The 18,627-nt window shown below is 37.8% G+C and overlaps 1 protein-coding gene across 5 annotated transcripts in view; it reads left to right on the top strand.

Annotated features, from left to right (window-relative positions):
- The window catches only part of hdac7a (histone deacetylase 7a), a 116,958-nt gene that overhangs the window by 28,079 nt on the left and 70,252 nt on the right, over positions 1-18,627 (top strand). For 2 of the 5 annotated variants that reach the window (XM_051659766.1, XM_051659765.1), the window contains exon 2: positions 4,770-4,838. In XM_051659766.1, coding sequence (XP_051515726.1) covers positions 4,770-4,838 — 69 coding nt within the window. Of the gene's footprint in view, positions 1-3,271; positions 3,670-4,769; positions 4,839-15,935; positions 15,955-17,288; positions 17,387-18,627 lie in introns of those variants that run through there. The other 3 variants (XM_051659770.1, XM_051659767.1, XM_051659771.1) reach the window with 3 other exon arrangements.

Below are 18,627 nucleotides of genomic sequence, written 5' to 3'. Positions count from 1 at the left end.
GTATTTACCTGAATATGGTTGTGTGTCTCTGTAGAAATGTGTGACTAGGAGGTTGACCACTTCCTGTGCATACTGAACAAAGCACATGTTCAGTCTGCGTCTTTTGCTTTTACTGGTATTTAAAGACAGAAACCCCCTGATTTTATCCTTCTTTAGAACACCCGTGAAAATATTTATAATTAGCATTCTTTTCTATTTTACGTAATACAAGCATTTCCATTACAGATTCTGTTATCAGTATGAAAATTAGATGACATGTTAAACTGAAACATGTAAATTAATTTCAGAATTTCTAAGTATGAAGTTAGTTTGTCTTGCTTTTGCTTTAATGCCAACATGCAGTCGAGCTGGCATACACTCCTTAAGTTTGTGCAAAACCTGATGATCCATGTTATCCTGCATGATTTGAGGATGTTCCAAAGATCATCTTGAAAATGAAAGCAAGACAATCTGACATTTGTAAAGTAAGAAAGTTTTAATAGTGACCTAGAAATAGTGCTAAATGATAAAAATGTCTTCTTCAGTTTGCACCATGACTTTCGATTAGAATAGAATAGACTTTGAAAACTAAACATACTGAAAGTTAAGGGTTTGTGTCATTTGATTTCGCTGGCAGTGTAAGAGAGTTTACATGAATGTGTGTGTATCATTTGTTCCCCTGCTGTGCTGCTTCAGTGTAAGACCGTGGTCTTGTTATTTTCAGTTTCTGGCGGATATGATTCATACTGAAGGACTGTGTAATTATAACACACACACATACACACACACACACACACACACACACACACATGTTGGTGCAGCTATCATTATGAGGACTCTCCATTGACATAATGATTTTTATACTGTACAAACTATAGATTCTATCCCCTAACTCCTAAACATAACCGTCACAAAAGACTTTCTGCATTTTTACATTTTCAATAAAACATCGTTTAGTATGTTTTTTAAGAGATTTGAATTATGGGGACACTAGAAATGTCCTCATAAACCACATTTATAGCATGATACTCTTGTAATTACAAGATTGTAACATAGAAAAAAGTCCTCGTAAACCACCCACCCACACACACACACACACTCACATAAACCCACCCACACACAGGGTTTCTGGTAAGACTGTTGGGATCACCCAGCTGAAAGAGCATTAGGTGCAGCATAACATTGCATTAGTTTCATTATGTGTGTACATTTCTAGTGTCCCCATAATTCAAATCACTGCACCAGCGTGTGTGTGTGTGTGTGTGTGTGTGTGTGTGTGTGTGTAAGGTGGGTCTCTGTTTCCTCTGCCCTAGAAATTGAAATACTTAAATAGCATGGAGATTATGTATTTGCTGGAAACAGCTACACTGTCAAACGTGACATTTGACGATACACATATACAGTATGCATGGAAGAGTGCCATTATTAATAAAACTGTGATTCAGTGCACATTCTGTGTTTGTATCTTCTTTATAACAACCGTAGCACAGTGACTTCATCTGAAGTTTCTTAAACATATTTCAAAGCTGTGTGCCTCAGAATATAGCGAACTTAGCTGCCTACCGACACTGTAAAAAATGTCAAGCCAATAAAAGTGCGGTCACATCTACCTACATACGGCGAAATTCCACATTCGAAATACAGTCATCTCAATGGGAATCCACACAATTGTGATTTCGCGCAATGAAATGTATTTACTAATGAAGGCATTCGAGTAGAATACTCATAAAATCAAGCTGAAACTGCAGCAATTATTGTTGCAGTAAAGATGTTGCATAATGATAAAAACCTTTTTTTTAAAAGCATGTACAGCAATTTTGGGCTGCATATGAATGATTTTTAGGTAGACAGTTTAAAATGTTGCCCAAAATGCAGTCTAGGTAGACAACACACTAGATTTTGAGACACAGCCGATGCGAGTCAGTGACGAGAACTGAGTGTGCGGGCCTCACAAAGGAAATCAGAAACCCACCGGAGACTGCCACTGTTTGTCCTGGTTTCTGAGAAATGGGTCAGGTAGTGGTGTCAGAGCGTGTGTGTGGCGCGTGAATGCTGACTTGTTCAGTTTTACAGAGAAAGATAGAAAGGAAATTAAATTCATTTTAAAAGATAGATATATGCATATGTTCACTGTTTTGCATCCATGCACATTTGTGTTTTAATAAGAGAAACTGCAACACAAACAATGCAACAAGAATGCATTAAATGGATTGATCACCCAAAAATGAAAATTCACTCATCTTTTACTTTTTATGTGTATAATTTTTCTGCAGAACACAAACAAAGATTTTTAGAAGAATATTTCAGCTCTGTTGGTCCATTTAATGCAGGTAAATGGTGGCCAGAACTTTGAAGCTCAAAAAGCACATAAAGGCAACACAAAAGTAATCCAAATGACTCCAGTGGTTTAATCCATGTGTTCTGAAGTCATATGATAGGTGTGGGTGAGAAACAGATCAATATTTCAGTCTTATTTTACCATCAGTCTCCACTTCCACATTCCTCTTCTTTTGTTTTTTGGCGATTTGCATTCTTTGCATATCGCCACCAACTGGTCAGGGAGGAGAATTGAAAGTAAAAAGGGTCTTAAATATTGACCTGTTTCTCAACCACACTAATCATATCGCTTCTGAAGGTATGGATTAAACCACTGGAGTTGTTTTGATTACTTTTATGTTAACTTTATGTGCTTTTTGGAGATTCAAAGTTCTGGTCACCATTCATTATATACAGTATATGTAATTGCAAGTATAAACGCAGCATCCTAATAACCCTAATGCACTATTTAAAATAGTCTTTCACTCTTTCAAGTATACAATCTAAACACATGAACAGCAGTTGAAGACCATTTAATAGTGGGGTCCAAAATCTGAGACCTCAATGAATATCTGGGATGTTTTTATTATTATTATTATTTATTTTGTTTCATTTAAACCTGGAAAAAAGCAGACATTTTTCTGAAAGTCATGTAATTTGTCCCCTTAATCCCAATTTCCGACCTTTCACTGAAACTGTTATGCTGCTGATAATACAGTTTGTTGCTAAATATTTTGAATTAATAAAAAAAAAATAAAAAAAATTCAGAAGTTGTCACCACTGTAAATATGTGCAAATCTATGAGCAAATAAATGTGCAAATATATTACAATTATTAACATTAGGCTGGAAAAAGTATGTCTCAATCAGTTAAAAAGAAATCTGGTGAAAAGTTTTCAGTCCTTTTGAATAAGGTATGACTAGTTCTGTTAATAAATGACCTGTTATTGCAGTGGCCATAGTTTCAATTTTGAGTTCAGAACTTTGAAGTACACTAGAGTGCAATGTGGATGTGCGCTGTAGGATTGGCTGCAGCCTCAGCCAATGAAATTACAGAGAAGGAAACAATGCACCCGGGTGACGTCACACACTATTTTTGGTGAAGTCCGCCCATATTTCTATTTTCGTCTGGCTCAGGGGCGGGGCTTACCGGGATACTTGTAATAACTCACATTCTCTCTCTTGTATCAGTGCCGAACATCGCTGCTGGTCTATTTTCATGGATGTCAGACTTCTAACAAAGGATTAAAACAAGATTTAACACAGAAAAAAAGAAAAAAAAAAGAAAAAAAAAGAAACTTGAAAAGACTGCAAAAGGAAGGAGTTTCAAACAAGGGAATATCAACCTGTTGCATGCTTACATCTTTCTCATAAGGTAGAGACGCGTCTTTAATGGTTCATATTATTAAACGAGTATTTTGCGTGTTTTAGAGTAGTTGTCATTAATGAATTATTTTGAGGCTTTTGTTATCAAGCATGACTTTTAATATCTATTATTATTATTATTTTTAAATCTGATGACAAAGTTTTTACCTACACTTTAAAAAGTGAAATGTGCACCATGTTACCATAAATAGTTATTTATTTTTGATCTAACCTTTAAAATTACTTTTATTGGTGTAACCAAATATAGTCAGGTTGATTCAGCCAATTTTTTTTTTTTTTTTTTACGTGAATAAGCAATTTTTATTTTATTTATTATTTATTTATTTTATTAATGCAACACATTATTCTATGAAAACATTTAGACATATAAAGACAAAGACATATACCTATATAATGACACTTTAGGCTACCTGACAATACATTTTACATTGTATATGCACGCAGATTTTCTGCATTAATATATATATATATATATGTGTGTGTGTGTGTGTGTGTGTGTGTGTGTGTGTGTGTGTGTGTGTGTGTGTGTAATATGCTTATAATTGATATAAGGAATGATGATAGAAGGAAAAAAAGAAACTAAAGACACAGACAAACAAACAAATAAAACTGTGGGTTTAAGCATCCAAACAGAGGCCTTTTTTAAATTAGCTCTTGGGAAACTTATTGTAGTTCTCTCTGCATTTAAAGGAACTGTCTTGAGGCCTGAAGCACATCCTTTAACTTTAGAAAGAGTTTCAGGTTGTATGTGATTTGCCTGTGTTTCAAAACCTTTCGAGCTGCCTACCTAGACAGCATTTTTGGGGTGTTTGAATGTCTTTGGTGCTGTAAAATGCTGTCTAGAACTGCAGTCCATCAGGTATGGTGACAGTCTTAGAGTGTTACTGCATGTCTCTGCCAAAATACCATAGTTACAGTACTATGGTCATTGTTGATACTGTAACATCACAATATATGAGATCTCCTTCAAAGTGTAAGTAGCTTTCAGAAAATGATTATCATTTAGTATGATTATCATGTTTGCAATGGTGTGAAAAAAACATGATAACAAAGATCTCAGAAACATCTGCACTTTTTCTCATCCCACAGATGGAAGTTGTGCAGCGGGACTGATCGTAGAGTCAGACCAAAGGGACAGTTACTGCTGGGGAGTGGCAGGTACTGTATGCTTTACCTTCATTACAGAGATGTTAACACGTTATACACCTTCTCGAGGAGATTGTGAAATCCTCTTCATTGTAATGAGAATGTAAATAGGCCAGCTTATCCAAAAGTATTTCCTTCGTGAAGTTTTTACACAGGGTCATGGAAAACCTGAAATGATCAGGGAATTGTATTGTAATTTCCTGCCCTGGAAAAGTCATGAAAAACCTTCATGCAATCTCTTTAAAAATCCTGATTGAGCAACAATCAAAAAACTTAAAAATTCATGGAAGTTCATTGGTCAAATGTTTGGAACACTGATTATAAGCATGCACCCCTTGCTTATACACTTATTTATAATTGATATCTTTTCTTTTTTTGTTGTTGATATTGTTGAGATCTGTGATGACAGTTTGAGGGTTTACGGTGAACAAAGGTGCACACATTTTTCATTAGAGGAAATCTGAGCTATATCACAATAGGAAATTTTCTGATCATTTGGAGATGAGGAAGCGTTCCGTTGAGTGTGAGATGTGCACAGTCAGAATGGACATATTGCAGAGCTCACTTTTCAGTTGTGCTGGGCTTAGATTGACACTGAAGAAATGATACGGCTATTTGTGTTTCTTTACCTTTGATTGCATCAGTAATCGCAGATCCTACAGTCTACTAGATGTCTAACCTGCGCTGTCTAGTTCACAGAGATTGAGTTGGCACTGCTTGACTATGCATTACGTATGTCATAAGAGGCTGACTTACTCGAAATGAGGTACCTACTTTAGACTAATATAAATGTGACTTTATCCATAGTTCCACTGTAGACTTATACTACGTTTATTTAAGTATTGCCCTAAGAAGCTATTTCTACCTGATCTAACCCTTACAATTATTTTGTTGGTGTAACCTAATGAATTCAGGTTGATTCAGTGATGTTAAAAAATATGTTTGACTTGAATCAAACCAGTTAATTTAGATGTTGAAGCACGTTTTTAGGTAAACTTTTTATTTGCTGTGTACATTCTTTGAAGCATGCAAAAAACTGTGTGAATAATATTTACTAATGATTCATTAATTAATTTTGAAAATAACCTATCATACATTTAAGCCAACATGCTGGCATCATGCCAACTAATATATAATTCAATGTTTTGATTACGCACACAAGCACACAAGGTTGTCTGATTTGAACAGATTTGCCATCAAGGTATATTGTGTTACTGGTTCATACTTTTCGGCAAAGACATAATACAATTTTTAACATATGAGGGAGAACAAATGTTAAAGTCTCAGAATTAGTCATTGAAAAAACACTGTTGATTTCATGGTTGATGCTGCCCTGATATTAGTTCATTGTCTAATATAAACAACAATTCAATCACTATTTTTACATCCAATAAAAGTCATGACTCAGTGAATGCTATGTAAACAAACATAAATGCATTATGTCCTTTTAATGCCTGGCATTAGATATTGCTTGAAGCTGTAGAGTCATGGAGCTTGTGCACAGCTCGGGTTGCGTGCACCACTTGGGTCGATCTATTCACGGGAAAAACACGATGAGGTCATGGCCAGCGGTGCGTGGGTAATGTTTCAGCCGTGCCCGTAAGAGGGATCCGACACCGCTCTTGCTCTTTTGTTTGGCTGTAACTGGGCCCCGTGGACCGCTTGTGAAGCCTGCTGATCATTCTGTTACTTTTGTCTTTCTCACATTATGATTTATGTAGATCCTGAGACCTGATACCTTTATAATGACCGAGGGTTCAGTTTCATCAAAGTTTATAATATGGATGATATTGGGTAGTGCAACTGGATTAGTATTCATTTTGTGTTGCATAACTAAACCACAGTTTATCTAAACTAGCTCAAAGTGAATTCCTCAGATGTGAAGCTGTCTCAGCTGTCATATACTGTATGTGTTCAATCATATAGTTTAATCATTATTAAACTAGTTACATAATTTCTATCCCTGAAGCACTAAATCAAATGTGTTGATATTTAAAAGGATATTCCACCAAAAATGTCATCATTTATTTATTTAAAGTTATTTACATTTAATGTCATACAGGTCTGGAACGACATGAGTTTCGAGGACATTATGACAAAATTTTCGTTTTTGGGTGAACTATACCTTTAAGCTGGTTTTCAAAACCAATGACTTGCAAACTGTAGCTGTAACATTGTACCATCTTTATCTCATGTCAAATTCCTTTGGGATTTTGTGATAGTTCATTGGAATTGATTTACCAGTGGGGCAACATAAAGGGACAGGGTTATTTGTTAGCTGACAGGAATGATGGGAAGATGTTCATTGTGAGGTATATTTTTGCATTCCCCTCTGTGAGGGCGAGGGAGACAGGAGAGTCAAGCTGGCAATTGCAAGATTGTTTTTCAGGGAGCTGCAGTAAGGATCACATTTCCTGTTATGGGCTGAAAGCAGGGTCAGCTGACACTAGCCTCCTTCACCGTTGTGGCTGTCATCACTGCTCAAACAGAAGAAAAAAAAAGACTCACTTACAGCTTCAGGGCACAAGTTAACTCTTAACTTGTACTAACATCACAGACACAACCTGTGACAGGACAAATTCTTTATAAATAAATGTGTTGATTGAAGTCCTGACATCGAACATGAAGGGCGTTTTATCACTAGCGGCTTGAAGCATTGATGAGGAAGGTTCTGTCTGCTTTCGTAAATCGGAGACATTTGTGATTCATCCAGGATATGACAGAGCCTTCTGAAACATCTTTGATTTTGAGTGTGATTGCTAGTTCTTGTATGTGAGATAACTCTCACTATGGAATTTCCTTCTCAAAAGATCTACCAAGCTTGAAGATTTGAAGGTAATTTAATGGTTGCCCCTTATGAATTATTGCTAATTTGTAGTTGATTAGTCAAATAGTCAACTAGTCCATTGTACTAGAGGTAGTAGGAGGACAATTAAGTTTCTTGCTTGGTTTGGGTTGTGGCAACTAGTTAATTAGCTCTTCCAGAATTCAGTGCTGTGGGCCTGTGCTGACCAGTGGTGTACCACGTGACTTCAGCTGCACTTGTATGGTGACAGTAGGAGGAAAATAACATTTCTTCAATATCAGGGGTTGGACTAACAAGATGACATCGACTATTGCACAGATTGCACTTACTCTAGTTGTTGACAGCAGGAGGAGAATTCTGTTTCTTGATTAGTAGGGGTTTCACCAACTAGTCCAATAGTTAACTATTCCACCAGTCGACCAGTCGAACTAGTTGACTAGTTGATTAGTTCTACCATTGTTTGATGCTTTGGGCCTGTGTCAACAAGTCATGTAAACTGTGGCCTCAGATTGCACTTGCTCTATATGATGATGGAGGACAATTCTGCTTCTTTGTTAGTAGGGGTTGCACCAACTAGTCAACTTGTTGACTAGTTGATTAGTTGATTAGTTGATTAGTTCTGCCACTATTTGATGCTCTGGGCCTATGTCGACAAGTTGTGTATACCGTGGCCTCAGATTGCACTTTCTCTACATGGTGGCATCAGGAGGAAAATTCTGTTTTTGGTTTGCAGGGGATGCTCTGACTAGTCGACTTATTAAATAGTTGACTAGTCAATTAATTCTACCACTATTTGATTCTTTGGGCCTATGTTGACAAATCATAAATACTGTGGCCTCAGATTGTGCTTGCTCTATGTGGTATATTACTATGTCAAATATACATACAGTACTATGTCCTGGTGCATTTGAGTGTGATTATCTTTGAATGGTAACCTGCGTAAAGCTTTGTGTTTATAAAGTCTGTTATAAGCGAAGCACACATCAGACTTCTTAGATGGTGTTTGAATTCATGTGAACTGTTCTGCCGAATTAAAAAATAAGTAGTTGTGCAAGCCCTGTTAGTTTGTGTTTATAATACAAACCATGTAACTCAAGCCAACATTAAAAAATTGCTGGGAATTAACTAATCCCGTTTTCCCAGAGCAGCCCACTCCGGCCTGCTGTTTTTTTGAAGCAAGTTAAACTGAGGTCTGCGAGGATCAGAACGTTGTGTTTGACCACCTGAATGTTTGGAGACAAGGAAGTGTTCGGACACAAAGGTGCTTATTTGTTCGAGTGTACAGGACAAAAAATGCTCAGTGAGCCAGTGTGCATCAGAGTGTGTGTGTTTGAGGTTACCAGGAATGTTAATGTCCTCCCTCATTGTTGAAGGCTCAGACAGAAGTTTGTGAGGCTGCATATGTATGAGATGTGTTCCTGGCGAAGCCTTTCCCAGAATGGTTGTTAAAGAAAAGAATCCATGGAAAGGGGACGGATAGTGGAGGAAAGGAAAGAGGGCTGCATGGAGAGAAGGAAATCTGCTTAGAGAGGTGTCATTATGTGCATTTTTGTGTCCACTTGAGAGTTGTTGGAGTTCAAACACCGAATTACACTGCTGAGTGGCGCCATTTTGAGTGTGCTGTAAATTGTGGATAGACGTAACCTTCATTCTCTTGCTCTCTTGCGCTCTCTCTCTGTCTCTCGAGAATGATTTACACTGTGTCCATGTCAAGTGAAAAACTAGGTATATCACAATTATGTTTTAATGTATTGAACCAACATTACAAGCATAGGCCAGAAATATACACTACACCAGTACACAAATGCAGGCACAAACGCTTGGCCAATAAATTGCAAGCATGCAGTCCGTTGTTTATACTTTGTGTGTTCTTGTGTCACTGTGTAATCAAGGGGGCGATACAGTTCCCTAAAATATCTGTGTTTTAAAGTCAACTTCTACTGGCAATAGAAGAAAACAGTTTAAGCCAAGCTGCTGTTGCACCCCTTGTGGCAATGCTGAGAATGCAAAAATTGCAGGTGCATTAGGAATTGTGTTCTGATACATTTCATGTGCAATCAAGCTTGCGTAGCTAGAAGTAGGAGTATGTTTCGAGCCATAGTGTTCCCTCCATTGTTGAGACATACCATTCAAACCAACACATACACAGAATTGACCTCACTCTGAGGCAACTCTCCTTTACTCCTGCTCTTTTCCTCCACACTGTTTCTCATCATCAGACGCATTCCACTCATTGGCCTGGTAATGTGCTCACTCTTAAAATCAGAAGCAGTCCCACAGACACACAGACTCCTGATGATGTTGGGTAGCATCAGCTGACTGATGTGACTCCGCAATCTGCTTATAACTACTCAGTCCACCCCAGCATGCAGGCCAAATGGTGTAACATGAAATAACAATGTCAGCAGCCTGCTTCTGGCTTTTGTTTTCGTAAGAGCTGACAAATAAATACATTATTTTTGCACAGAATGATGTTATGGGAAAATCGATGACAGAAGGTCATTTTTTTTTTTGGTCTGCTTAAATCAGTTTATGCTTTCTGAATGTCCAAACTGCCCCCTGTGGTCAAAGCTGTAACTACAGTTGTACGCATGCGGAAAAGTAATAGGACCTAAATTAAAACTTTATATTAATTTCTCCTAAGACATTTTAGGAGAAGCTAGTAAATTGGTACTTAAATGAATCATAATCTGAGATCTCCATCAAGTCTTCTGAGCATTGAAAAAGCAACCTATGAGCAATAAATAATTTTAACTATAAATAAAACTAAAGTTAAGCCCTAACTGTAACCCTTTACGCTAACTCTGACCAGACTAAACTTTTAAACCACAAATTATCTTTCCATGTTCACAAGACTAGTAACGGACAACATTGAACGCTGACTTTATGCAATGTTGTAATGTTTCACGTTTGTTTTTAATTGGGGTTAATCTAAGTTAAATTACATGTAGATTGGCTATTCTCCCAGAATTACACACTCACATTGTTAAAGTTGTTTGGGATTGAGTGGGAACCTGCTCTGCTACTGAAAGTGAATCAAACTTCAGCACTCAAAAATTGTTCAAATATTCCATCCACACTCCATTCCATACAGATACATTCCCCTAGTGTGCTTGTTGACGGGAATACCCACATCTTGTGTAACTGCAGATGCTGAATAATGTCTGAGCAGCTATAAATACACAAAATAGCACACACACACGTGTACACAATGATGAGCACTGGCTGGACAAACGTCCTGAGCAGTTGTCGCGGAAGCAAAGGGTCTGAATAACTCAGACAGCTGTGCATTCTGCAGGAACACTCAAGACTGAGAGATAGAGAGAGAAAACACAAAACAAAGGATCTTTCCCAAAGGAAAGAAAAAGACAATTGAATTGAATTTAATCAATCTCAGTTGTTTCTCCTATATGTCAATGAGATTAAAAGGAGAGAATATTGAGACTTTTGCTTAAGTCATCTTCTGTTCAAACCCCTTTTCTTGTCTTCTTTTCACTTCTAGTCTCTTGTCATCACATCTCATCTCTTGTCTTATTGTCTCTTGTCGTCCTGTCTCTTCTCTTCTCTTCTCTTCTCTTCCCTTGTTTTCATCTCTTCTCTTCTGTTTTATTCTCTTCTCTTCACTTCTCTTCACTTCACTTCACTTCTCTTCTCTTGTTGTCATCTCATCTCGTCTCTTCTCTTCTCGTCTCTTCTCTTCTCTTGTTGTCATCTCATCTCTTCTCTTTTCGTCTCTTCTCTTCGCTTGTTGTCATCTCTTCTCTTCTCATCTCGTCTCTTCTCTTCGCTTGTTGCATCTCATCTCGTCTCTTCTCATCTTGTCTCTTCTCTTCTCTTGTTGTCATCTCATCTCATCTCTTCTCTTCGTTTGTTGTCATCTCATCTCGTCTCTACTCATCTCGTCTCTTCTCTTGTTGTCATCTCATCTCTTCTCATCTCATCTCTTCTCTTCTCTTCGCTTGTTGTCATCTCATCTTGTCTCTTCTCTTCTCTTTGCTTGTTGTCATCTCATCTCATCTCTTCTCATCTTGTCTCTTCTCTTCGCTTGTTGCATCTCATCTCGTCTCTTCTCATCTCGTCTCTTCTCTTCTCTTGTTGTCATCTCATCTCGTCTCTTCTCTTCACTTGTTGTCATCTCATCTCATCTCTACTCATCTCGTCTCTTCTCTTATCTTCGCTTTTGCATCTCGTCTCGTCTCTTCTCATCTCGTCTCTTCTCTTCTCTTGTTGTCATCTCATCTCGTGTCTTCTCTTCTCTTCTCTTGTTGTCATCTCATCTCGTCTCTTCTCTTCTCGTCTCTTCTCTTCTCTTGTTGTCATCTCGTCTCTTCTCTTCTCGTCTCTTCTCTTCGCTTGTTGTCATCTCTTCTCTTCTCATCTCGTCTCTTCTCTTCGCTTGTTGCATCTCATCTCGTCTCTTCTCATCTTGTCTCTTCTCTTCTCTTGTTGTCATCTCATCTCATCTCTTCTCTTCGTTTGTTGTCATCTCATCTCGTCTCTACTCATCTCGTCTCTTCTCTTGTTGTCATCTCATCTCTTCTCATCTCATCTCTTCTCTTCTCTTCGCTTGTTGTCATCTCATCTTGTCTCTTCTCTTCTCTTTGCTTGTTGTCATCTTATCTCATCTCTTCTCATCTTGTCTCTTCTCTTCGCTTGTTGCATCTCATCTCGTCTCTTCTCATCTCGTCTCTTCTCTTCTCTTGTTGTCATTTCATCTCGTCTCTTCTCTTCACTTGTTGTCATCTCATCTCATCTCTACTCATCTCGTCTCTTCTCTTATCTTCGCTTTTGCATCTCGTCTCGTCTCTTCTCATCTCGTCTCTTCTCTTCTCTTGTTGTCATCTCATCTCGTGTCTTCTCTTCTCTTCATTTGTTGTCATCTCATCTCGTCTCTACTCATCTCGTCTCTTCTCTTCGCTTTTGCATCTCATCTCGTCTCTTCTCATCTCGTCTCTTCTCTTGTTGTCATCTCATCTCGTCTCTTCTCATCTTGTCTCTTCGCTTCTCTTCGCTTGTTGCATCTCATCTCATCTCTTTTCATCTTGTCTCTTCTCTTGTTGTCATCTCATCTCTTCTCTTCGCTTGTTGTCATCTCATCTCGTCTCTTCTCATATCGTCTCTTCTCTTCTCTTCGCTTGTTGACATCTCATCTTGTCTCTTCTCATCTCATCTCTTCTCTTGTTGTCATCTCATCTCTTCTCTTCTCTTCTCTTGTTGTCATCTCATCTCGTCTCTTCTCTTGTTGTCATCTCATCTCGTCTCTTCACTTCTCTTTTCCTTTCTTGTCGTCTCGTCTCTTCTCATATCTTATTGTCTTCTCTCTGGGAGTGGGAGTGTTTGCGCTATTGTATAGGAGCGCAAACTGTGGGTGTATTGTATGTAAACGAAGTGGCGCAAAGCGCAATTTGCTATTTTTCTGAGAAATAGGTTGTTGCGCTAAGACGTTTCAATACCACCTCTTAACTCAGCGCAAAGTTCAAATTCAGTTCCTGCATTTGCAGTTTGGAGATTTAACCAGCAGGTGGTAATAAAGTTCATGTCCAAACTCTGAAAATATAGTTTACAATTTTTTAGGGGTAATTGTTATGTTTATATGTATTACTATTATTGTATATTTATAATTGCATTTACTGCATGATTTAATTTATAGCCTACTAGAAATTTTGTTGAGATTGATTTTTAAGTCGGTGGAAGGAGAGACTAAAATGTTTGGATTTGGTATGATTTTTGTACCACTTGGTTATTTTGATTATATTTTTGTTTAGTTTAAAGTGTCATTTAAATTCATAAATATTTTTGATTAATTTTTTTCATGTATGAATACATGAATTGATTTTATTTTAATCAAAATTGACCGGTAGAAGTGTGTGCCGATACAATCACTGTTAATGCTAGCCATGATTTGTGTGTCAGTAGATTAAAATGATTCATAATATTTACATTCTCTATAATTTAACAGAGCCTACATTCAAATTCAGAAGAGAATCACATTTTCCATGCGTATAAAAGGAGCGTGTCACTGTCATAGAAATATGCCCGACAATCATCAAGGACACATTTTAATGCACAAAAGAACAACATTTTCTATTCTTCTAATTCATACTTCTAATTCGCTGGTGCTTGACAAAGAATGGACTATATAATAGGACACAGAAGGTGGAAATCCCAGAGAAGGACCTCAGAATTAAATTGCACTTAATCCCCTTTGCGCGTTGCGTGTGCGATTTTGCCATACCTTCTTGCGCCTAGACTTAGCGCATGCTTGCGCGAAAATACCAACATTTTATGGCCATGCCCACTGACTTTCAGCTTATGACTTATGGCATAGCTCTGCGTTTAATGCTAGCACTCTTAAAATAGGGACCTTCATTTATAATTTTTAATCTGCTTTTCATTTTATTCTTTTTAATTGTTTTCAATTTTACTCGAATTAGAGTCTAACTGAGTTAAAGATACTGATGCATTTTGGTGAAATTGTCTTAATAAAGATGGTTGAATCTCTCTTGTTGTCTCGTCTCACTTCTTGACATCTCTTCTCATTCCTTGTCTTGTCTCTTTTCTTCTATCCTCTTCTCTTGTTATCTCGTCTCTTCTCTTCCCTTGTCATCTCTTCTCTTGCTCTCTCATCTCTTCTTGTCTCATCTCTTATTGTCTTGTCTCATCTTTTGTAATTTTGTCTTATCTCTTCTCTACTCTTTCCCTTTCCTTTCCTTTCCTTTCCTTTCCTTTCCTTTCCTTTCCTTTCCTTTCCTTTCCTTTCCTTCCTTAACTTTTCATCTCTTCTATAATCATCCTTTCCCTTCCCTTCTTGTCTCTTTTCGTCTGTTGTCATCTTTTGTCATCTCTTCTCATCTCTTGTCGTCTGTTCTCTTCTCTTCTCTTCTCTTCTCTTCTCTTCTAATGAGATCTCTTTAATATCTTAATTATTTCTCCTGGAAACCAGTGAGATTAAATAAAGAGCAAGTGGTTTCACTTAAGTCTATTTTTATTTCTCCTAAGGGATTTTTAGGAAAGAAAAAAAAAGAAAGATGCAACCTATAAGAAAAAGAAAAAAAGAAATCCTCTGGGGGTAAAAACAAAAAATTCAATTGACCATTTAATACCACACATTTACAGTTTTTCTGAATTGCTAAAACACTAAACCCCATTCTCTGAACCAAATGCTCAGTGGCCTAAACCCATCTGTCAAATCAATCACTCTTTTTGCAAAACTCTAAACACATTCTCACTCACTAAAACACATTTCGCACTGTGATGCACTTGTGTTGCAAAAGGTAAGCATGGGCAGCAAAAGTTAAACACAACTACAACACAGTTGTCATCGTTTACACACAACATCTCAAAATTGTTCACACTTGTTTCTAATGATTTGAAAACGTGATGCTGAGGCAGAATGAATCTCTCATTGATTTTGATTTTGCAGTTGCACAACATATTTGAGTGAGTGTACTGTAATGTGTTTTAATTTAGAGTGTTCTTTGTTCTTTGGGGTTTTGCAGTTGGACTACTGTATTTTTACAGTATGAAAGTGCTGAATATACAGACATTCAATACTGTATTACTTGCAATACTTACAGTATACAATATGTTCACTGTACTACTACTGTAAGTTGTGATAACTATACTTTTTTTGACAGTACTTGCAAAATGCTCTTACTATATACAAAAGACATATTTTTTCTGTAACTACATGCCCTGGACACCATGTTCTCCATTTTCTGATGTAGTGTCTAATGAATGCTCTGTAGTGTTTATATACTGACTGGCTGTGTGTATGATCTGAAAGCATTGTCTGATTTTGAGCACAGATGAAATGGTTTTGAGGCGATTGTTTGGTTTTGCCAGAAGAGTCAGGGGTTTTGTGAATGTAGTTTGAAGATTTGGTTTTGTGTTTAAAGTTGTGAGAAAATGGGTGAAGGTTTCAAGAAATGTGTTTTAGCCATTCAGAAAAACTGTAAGACTAAAGAACAAGAGCAAAAGATGTTGAGTGTGTATGAACGAGAGATAAAACCCAGAAAAATAGAGAGATATAAAAAGAATTTTAAAATAAAATAATGCGTTGTCACATTAGATTTCTCTGAGTGGGTAGAATGGGGACATATCAGGACAGTGATAAAAGGCAAGATTAAGAAAGTAAAGACAAATGGTGAGATTAGAAGTGAGCTTAGAGGAGAGCTAGAGGGTGTATATGTGAATGCAGTCAAATGTGTCTAAAATTGGAGATCCTGTCTTGCACAAAGTTGATTTAGCAACAGTAAAATAGAGAGCAAGAAGGGCAGGCCTACATAAATTGGTCAACTTATCTCACAACCGCACTGAAAGGTACGTTTGCTTTTTTTTCTTATGTAGTGCACAGAATAAGAGAAAAATGGGAGAATATGATTTCTATAACAAGGTTGCATATGATGCTAAGCGGTACATCCTCATACAAATACACGCATACACCGTTTTAACACCCATATACTAAATTTTCACTAGTGGTCTCAGACTTTTAGACCCCACTGGATTTTTATTACCAGATATCTGGAAGCTCTGCAGTTTGCATTGAATGGAAAAGACCTTCATGGGTTTCATGCTTAACTAGGTTTTCCATCTCTGCTCTCTGATTTAGGTGGTAATCCCTCATGGCTAATCAGACCCTAGGCTAGTTTAGCCAGTAAGCAGCTCTGTTTAATGGCTAGCTCTCAGTGAACTCTTCAAACTGCAGGGTTTCACTACATGGTTGAGGCCTTGTATTCTGAATGGCCACGTGAGATGGACAGAAATAGCCCTGCTATTCATCTTGTTTCACTTAGTTGGAAAGCCCACAGAATCCAGTTTTAAGCTTTGCTTGAAGTAGTCTTTGTGCTTTTGACATGGAAAATCTAATGTAAAAATAAGAATTTATCATTTGCATAAAGAAAATTAAGCATATTTTAGGTCCAGTTATATTTTTTGCATTGTGACATTATTATACTTTTTTTTTTTTTTTTTTACAAACAATATACAAATCTACAATTGTTTGTAATATTTACACATTTTTTTTATTTTTCCCATTACAGTAATGAGTGAGATTTTTTGCATTTCAGTAGTGAGAATGAGATTTTTTTTTTTTTTCCGGATTGCAGTAATGAGAATGACAATTTTTAGAATTAAAGTAATGAGAATTATATTTTTTTGCAGTACAGTAAAAAAAAAAGGTTTTGTTACAATAATGAGATTTTTTGCATTATAGTAAAGAGAATTAGATTTTTTGTGTTACAGTATGTGTGATTTTTCACATTACATTAATACAAATTAGATTTGCTGCATTACAGTAATGAGTGAGAATTTTCGCATAACAGTAGTGAGACTGAGATTCGTTCAAGGTACAGAATGAGAATGAATTGTTTAAACAGTACAGTAATGAGAATGAGATTTTTTCACGTTAAAGTAATGAGAATTTTATATTTTTTGGACTACAGAAATGATAATGAGATTTTCATGTTACAGTAATAAGAATGAGATTTGTTTCATGTTACAGTAATAAGAATGAGATTTGTTTCATGTTACAGTAATAAGAATGAGATTTTTCATGTTGCAGTAATGAGAATAAGATTTTTTCATGTTATAGTAATGAGAATGAGATTTTTTTGCCTTACAGTAATGAGAATGAGATTTTTTTTTTTGCACTACAGTAATGAGAATGAGACATCGCAACACCCAACTCCTTTGCGAGGTTCTACAATCTCCGGGTTGAGTCGGTTTCGTCCCGTGTAGTGGCAGGCACAAGCAGGTAAGTTCCGTGACAGCTGGCCGGGTGTACTGCTTGCACATAGCACATAGCGGAAGACGTGCGCTCTTACCTCCCAGTAGTGTTCACAGACTGTGATCCCTGGATGACTTCCTCCTTAGCCCTGTGGCAGTCGAGTTTGCAGAGAAACTCACTGCCGGCTCAGTTAGTGCGCTGGTAAGGCCCTGTACTGAGGTAGATGCTCTGCATGCAGTGGTTCCCCATAGGTAACCCCATGTGTTTTATCTTCCGTAAAATCGTTTCCCTCTTGGTAAACTACGTCCTCCTTGAGCAGAGGGCCGCCATGCTTGTAGAAACTACTCCCTCCTTGGGTAGGACCTACCATGCGACTCTCCACATGACATACTTTCGACAAGACTCAGTAAGACCATGTGATGTATTTCCACTTGAAGTACCCCCCCCCCCCCTTCTCTGGGTGGGGTGTGGTCTCCGCGGTGTCTCCCCCTTGGGAGTGACACCCCCCCTGACGTGGACACTCGCGGATCCCAGTCCGTTAACGATATTCCACTGTTTTTGGGGAGAAAAAAGAGGGAAAAGAGGCCTCGGCTAGGCTAGCCTGTCCCTATTTGTTGAGCAGTCGACTTGTTCCTGAAGGACCGTTCGATGCTCATAACAGCATTGGGGGAGGTTACGTGACAGCCTGATGCGCTGGCTACGAGGCACACAAAAGTCTGCCCGTCTCGCACCGCTAGTCCATGTAACACAGTTCAGCTAGTTGTGGCGTTTTGTATAGGGACCCCTAGTGTCACTACATCGACACAACGTCGAGTGAGTGACAGATAGGGAAGGTCATGGTTACTTTCGTAACCTCCGTTCCCTGATGGAGGGAACGAGACATTGTGTCCCTCTTGCCACAACACTGAAATACCCGCTGAAATGGCCAGGACCTTGTCTCGGCTCCTCAGCACGAAACCTGAATGAGTGGTTGCATACCAGCTCCTTTTATACCCGTATGTCTGGGGGAGTGGCATGCAAATTCCACTCGCCAATTCCCATTGGCCTTTTTTCAAAAGATCAGAGGTGTTTCGGGCTCCTAAGAGTGACCCCTAGTGTCACTACATCGACACAACGTCTCGTTCCCTCCATCAGGGAACGGAGGTTACGAAAGTAATCATGACAATTTTTTTCATGTTATAGTAATGTAATGACATTTTTCACGTTACAGTAATGAGAATGAGATTTTTTTTCACATTACAGTAATAAGAATGAGATTTTTTCATGTT

Source organism: Myxocyprinus asiaticus, chromosome 28 (assembly GCF_019703515.2).
Source record: "Myxocyprinus asiaticus isolate MX2 ecotype Aquarium Trade chromosome 28, UBuf_Myxa_2, whole genome shotgun sequence".
Lineage (NCBI taxonomy): Eukaryota > Metazoa > Chordata > Actinopteri > Cypriniformes > Catostomidae > Myxocyprinus > Myxocyprinus asiaticus.
The sequence above is the reverse complement of the archived record's forward strand: the minus strand, read 5'-3'. Positions and strand labels throughout refer to the sequence as shown.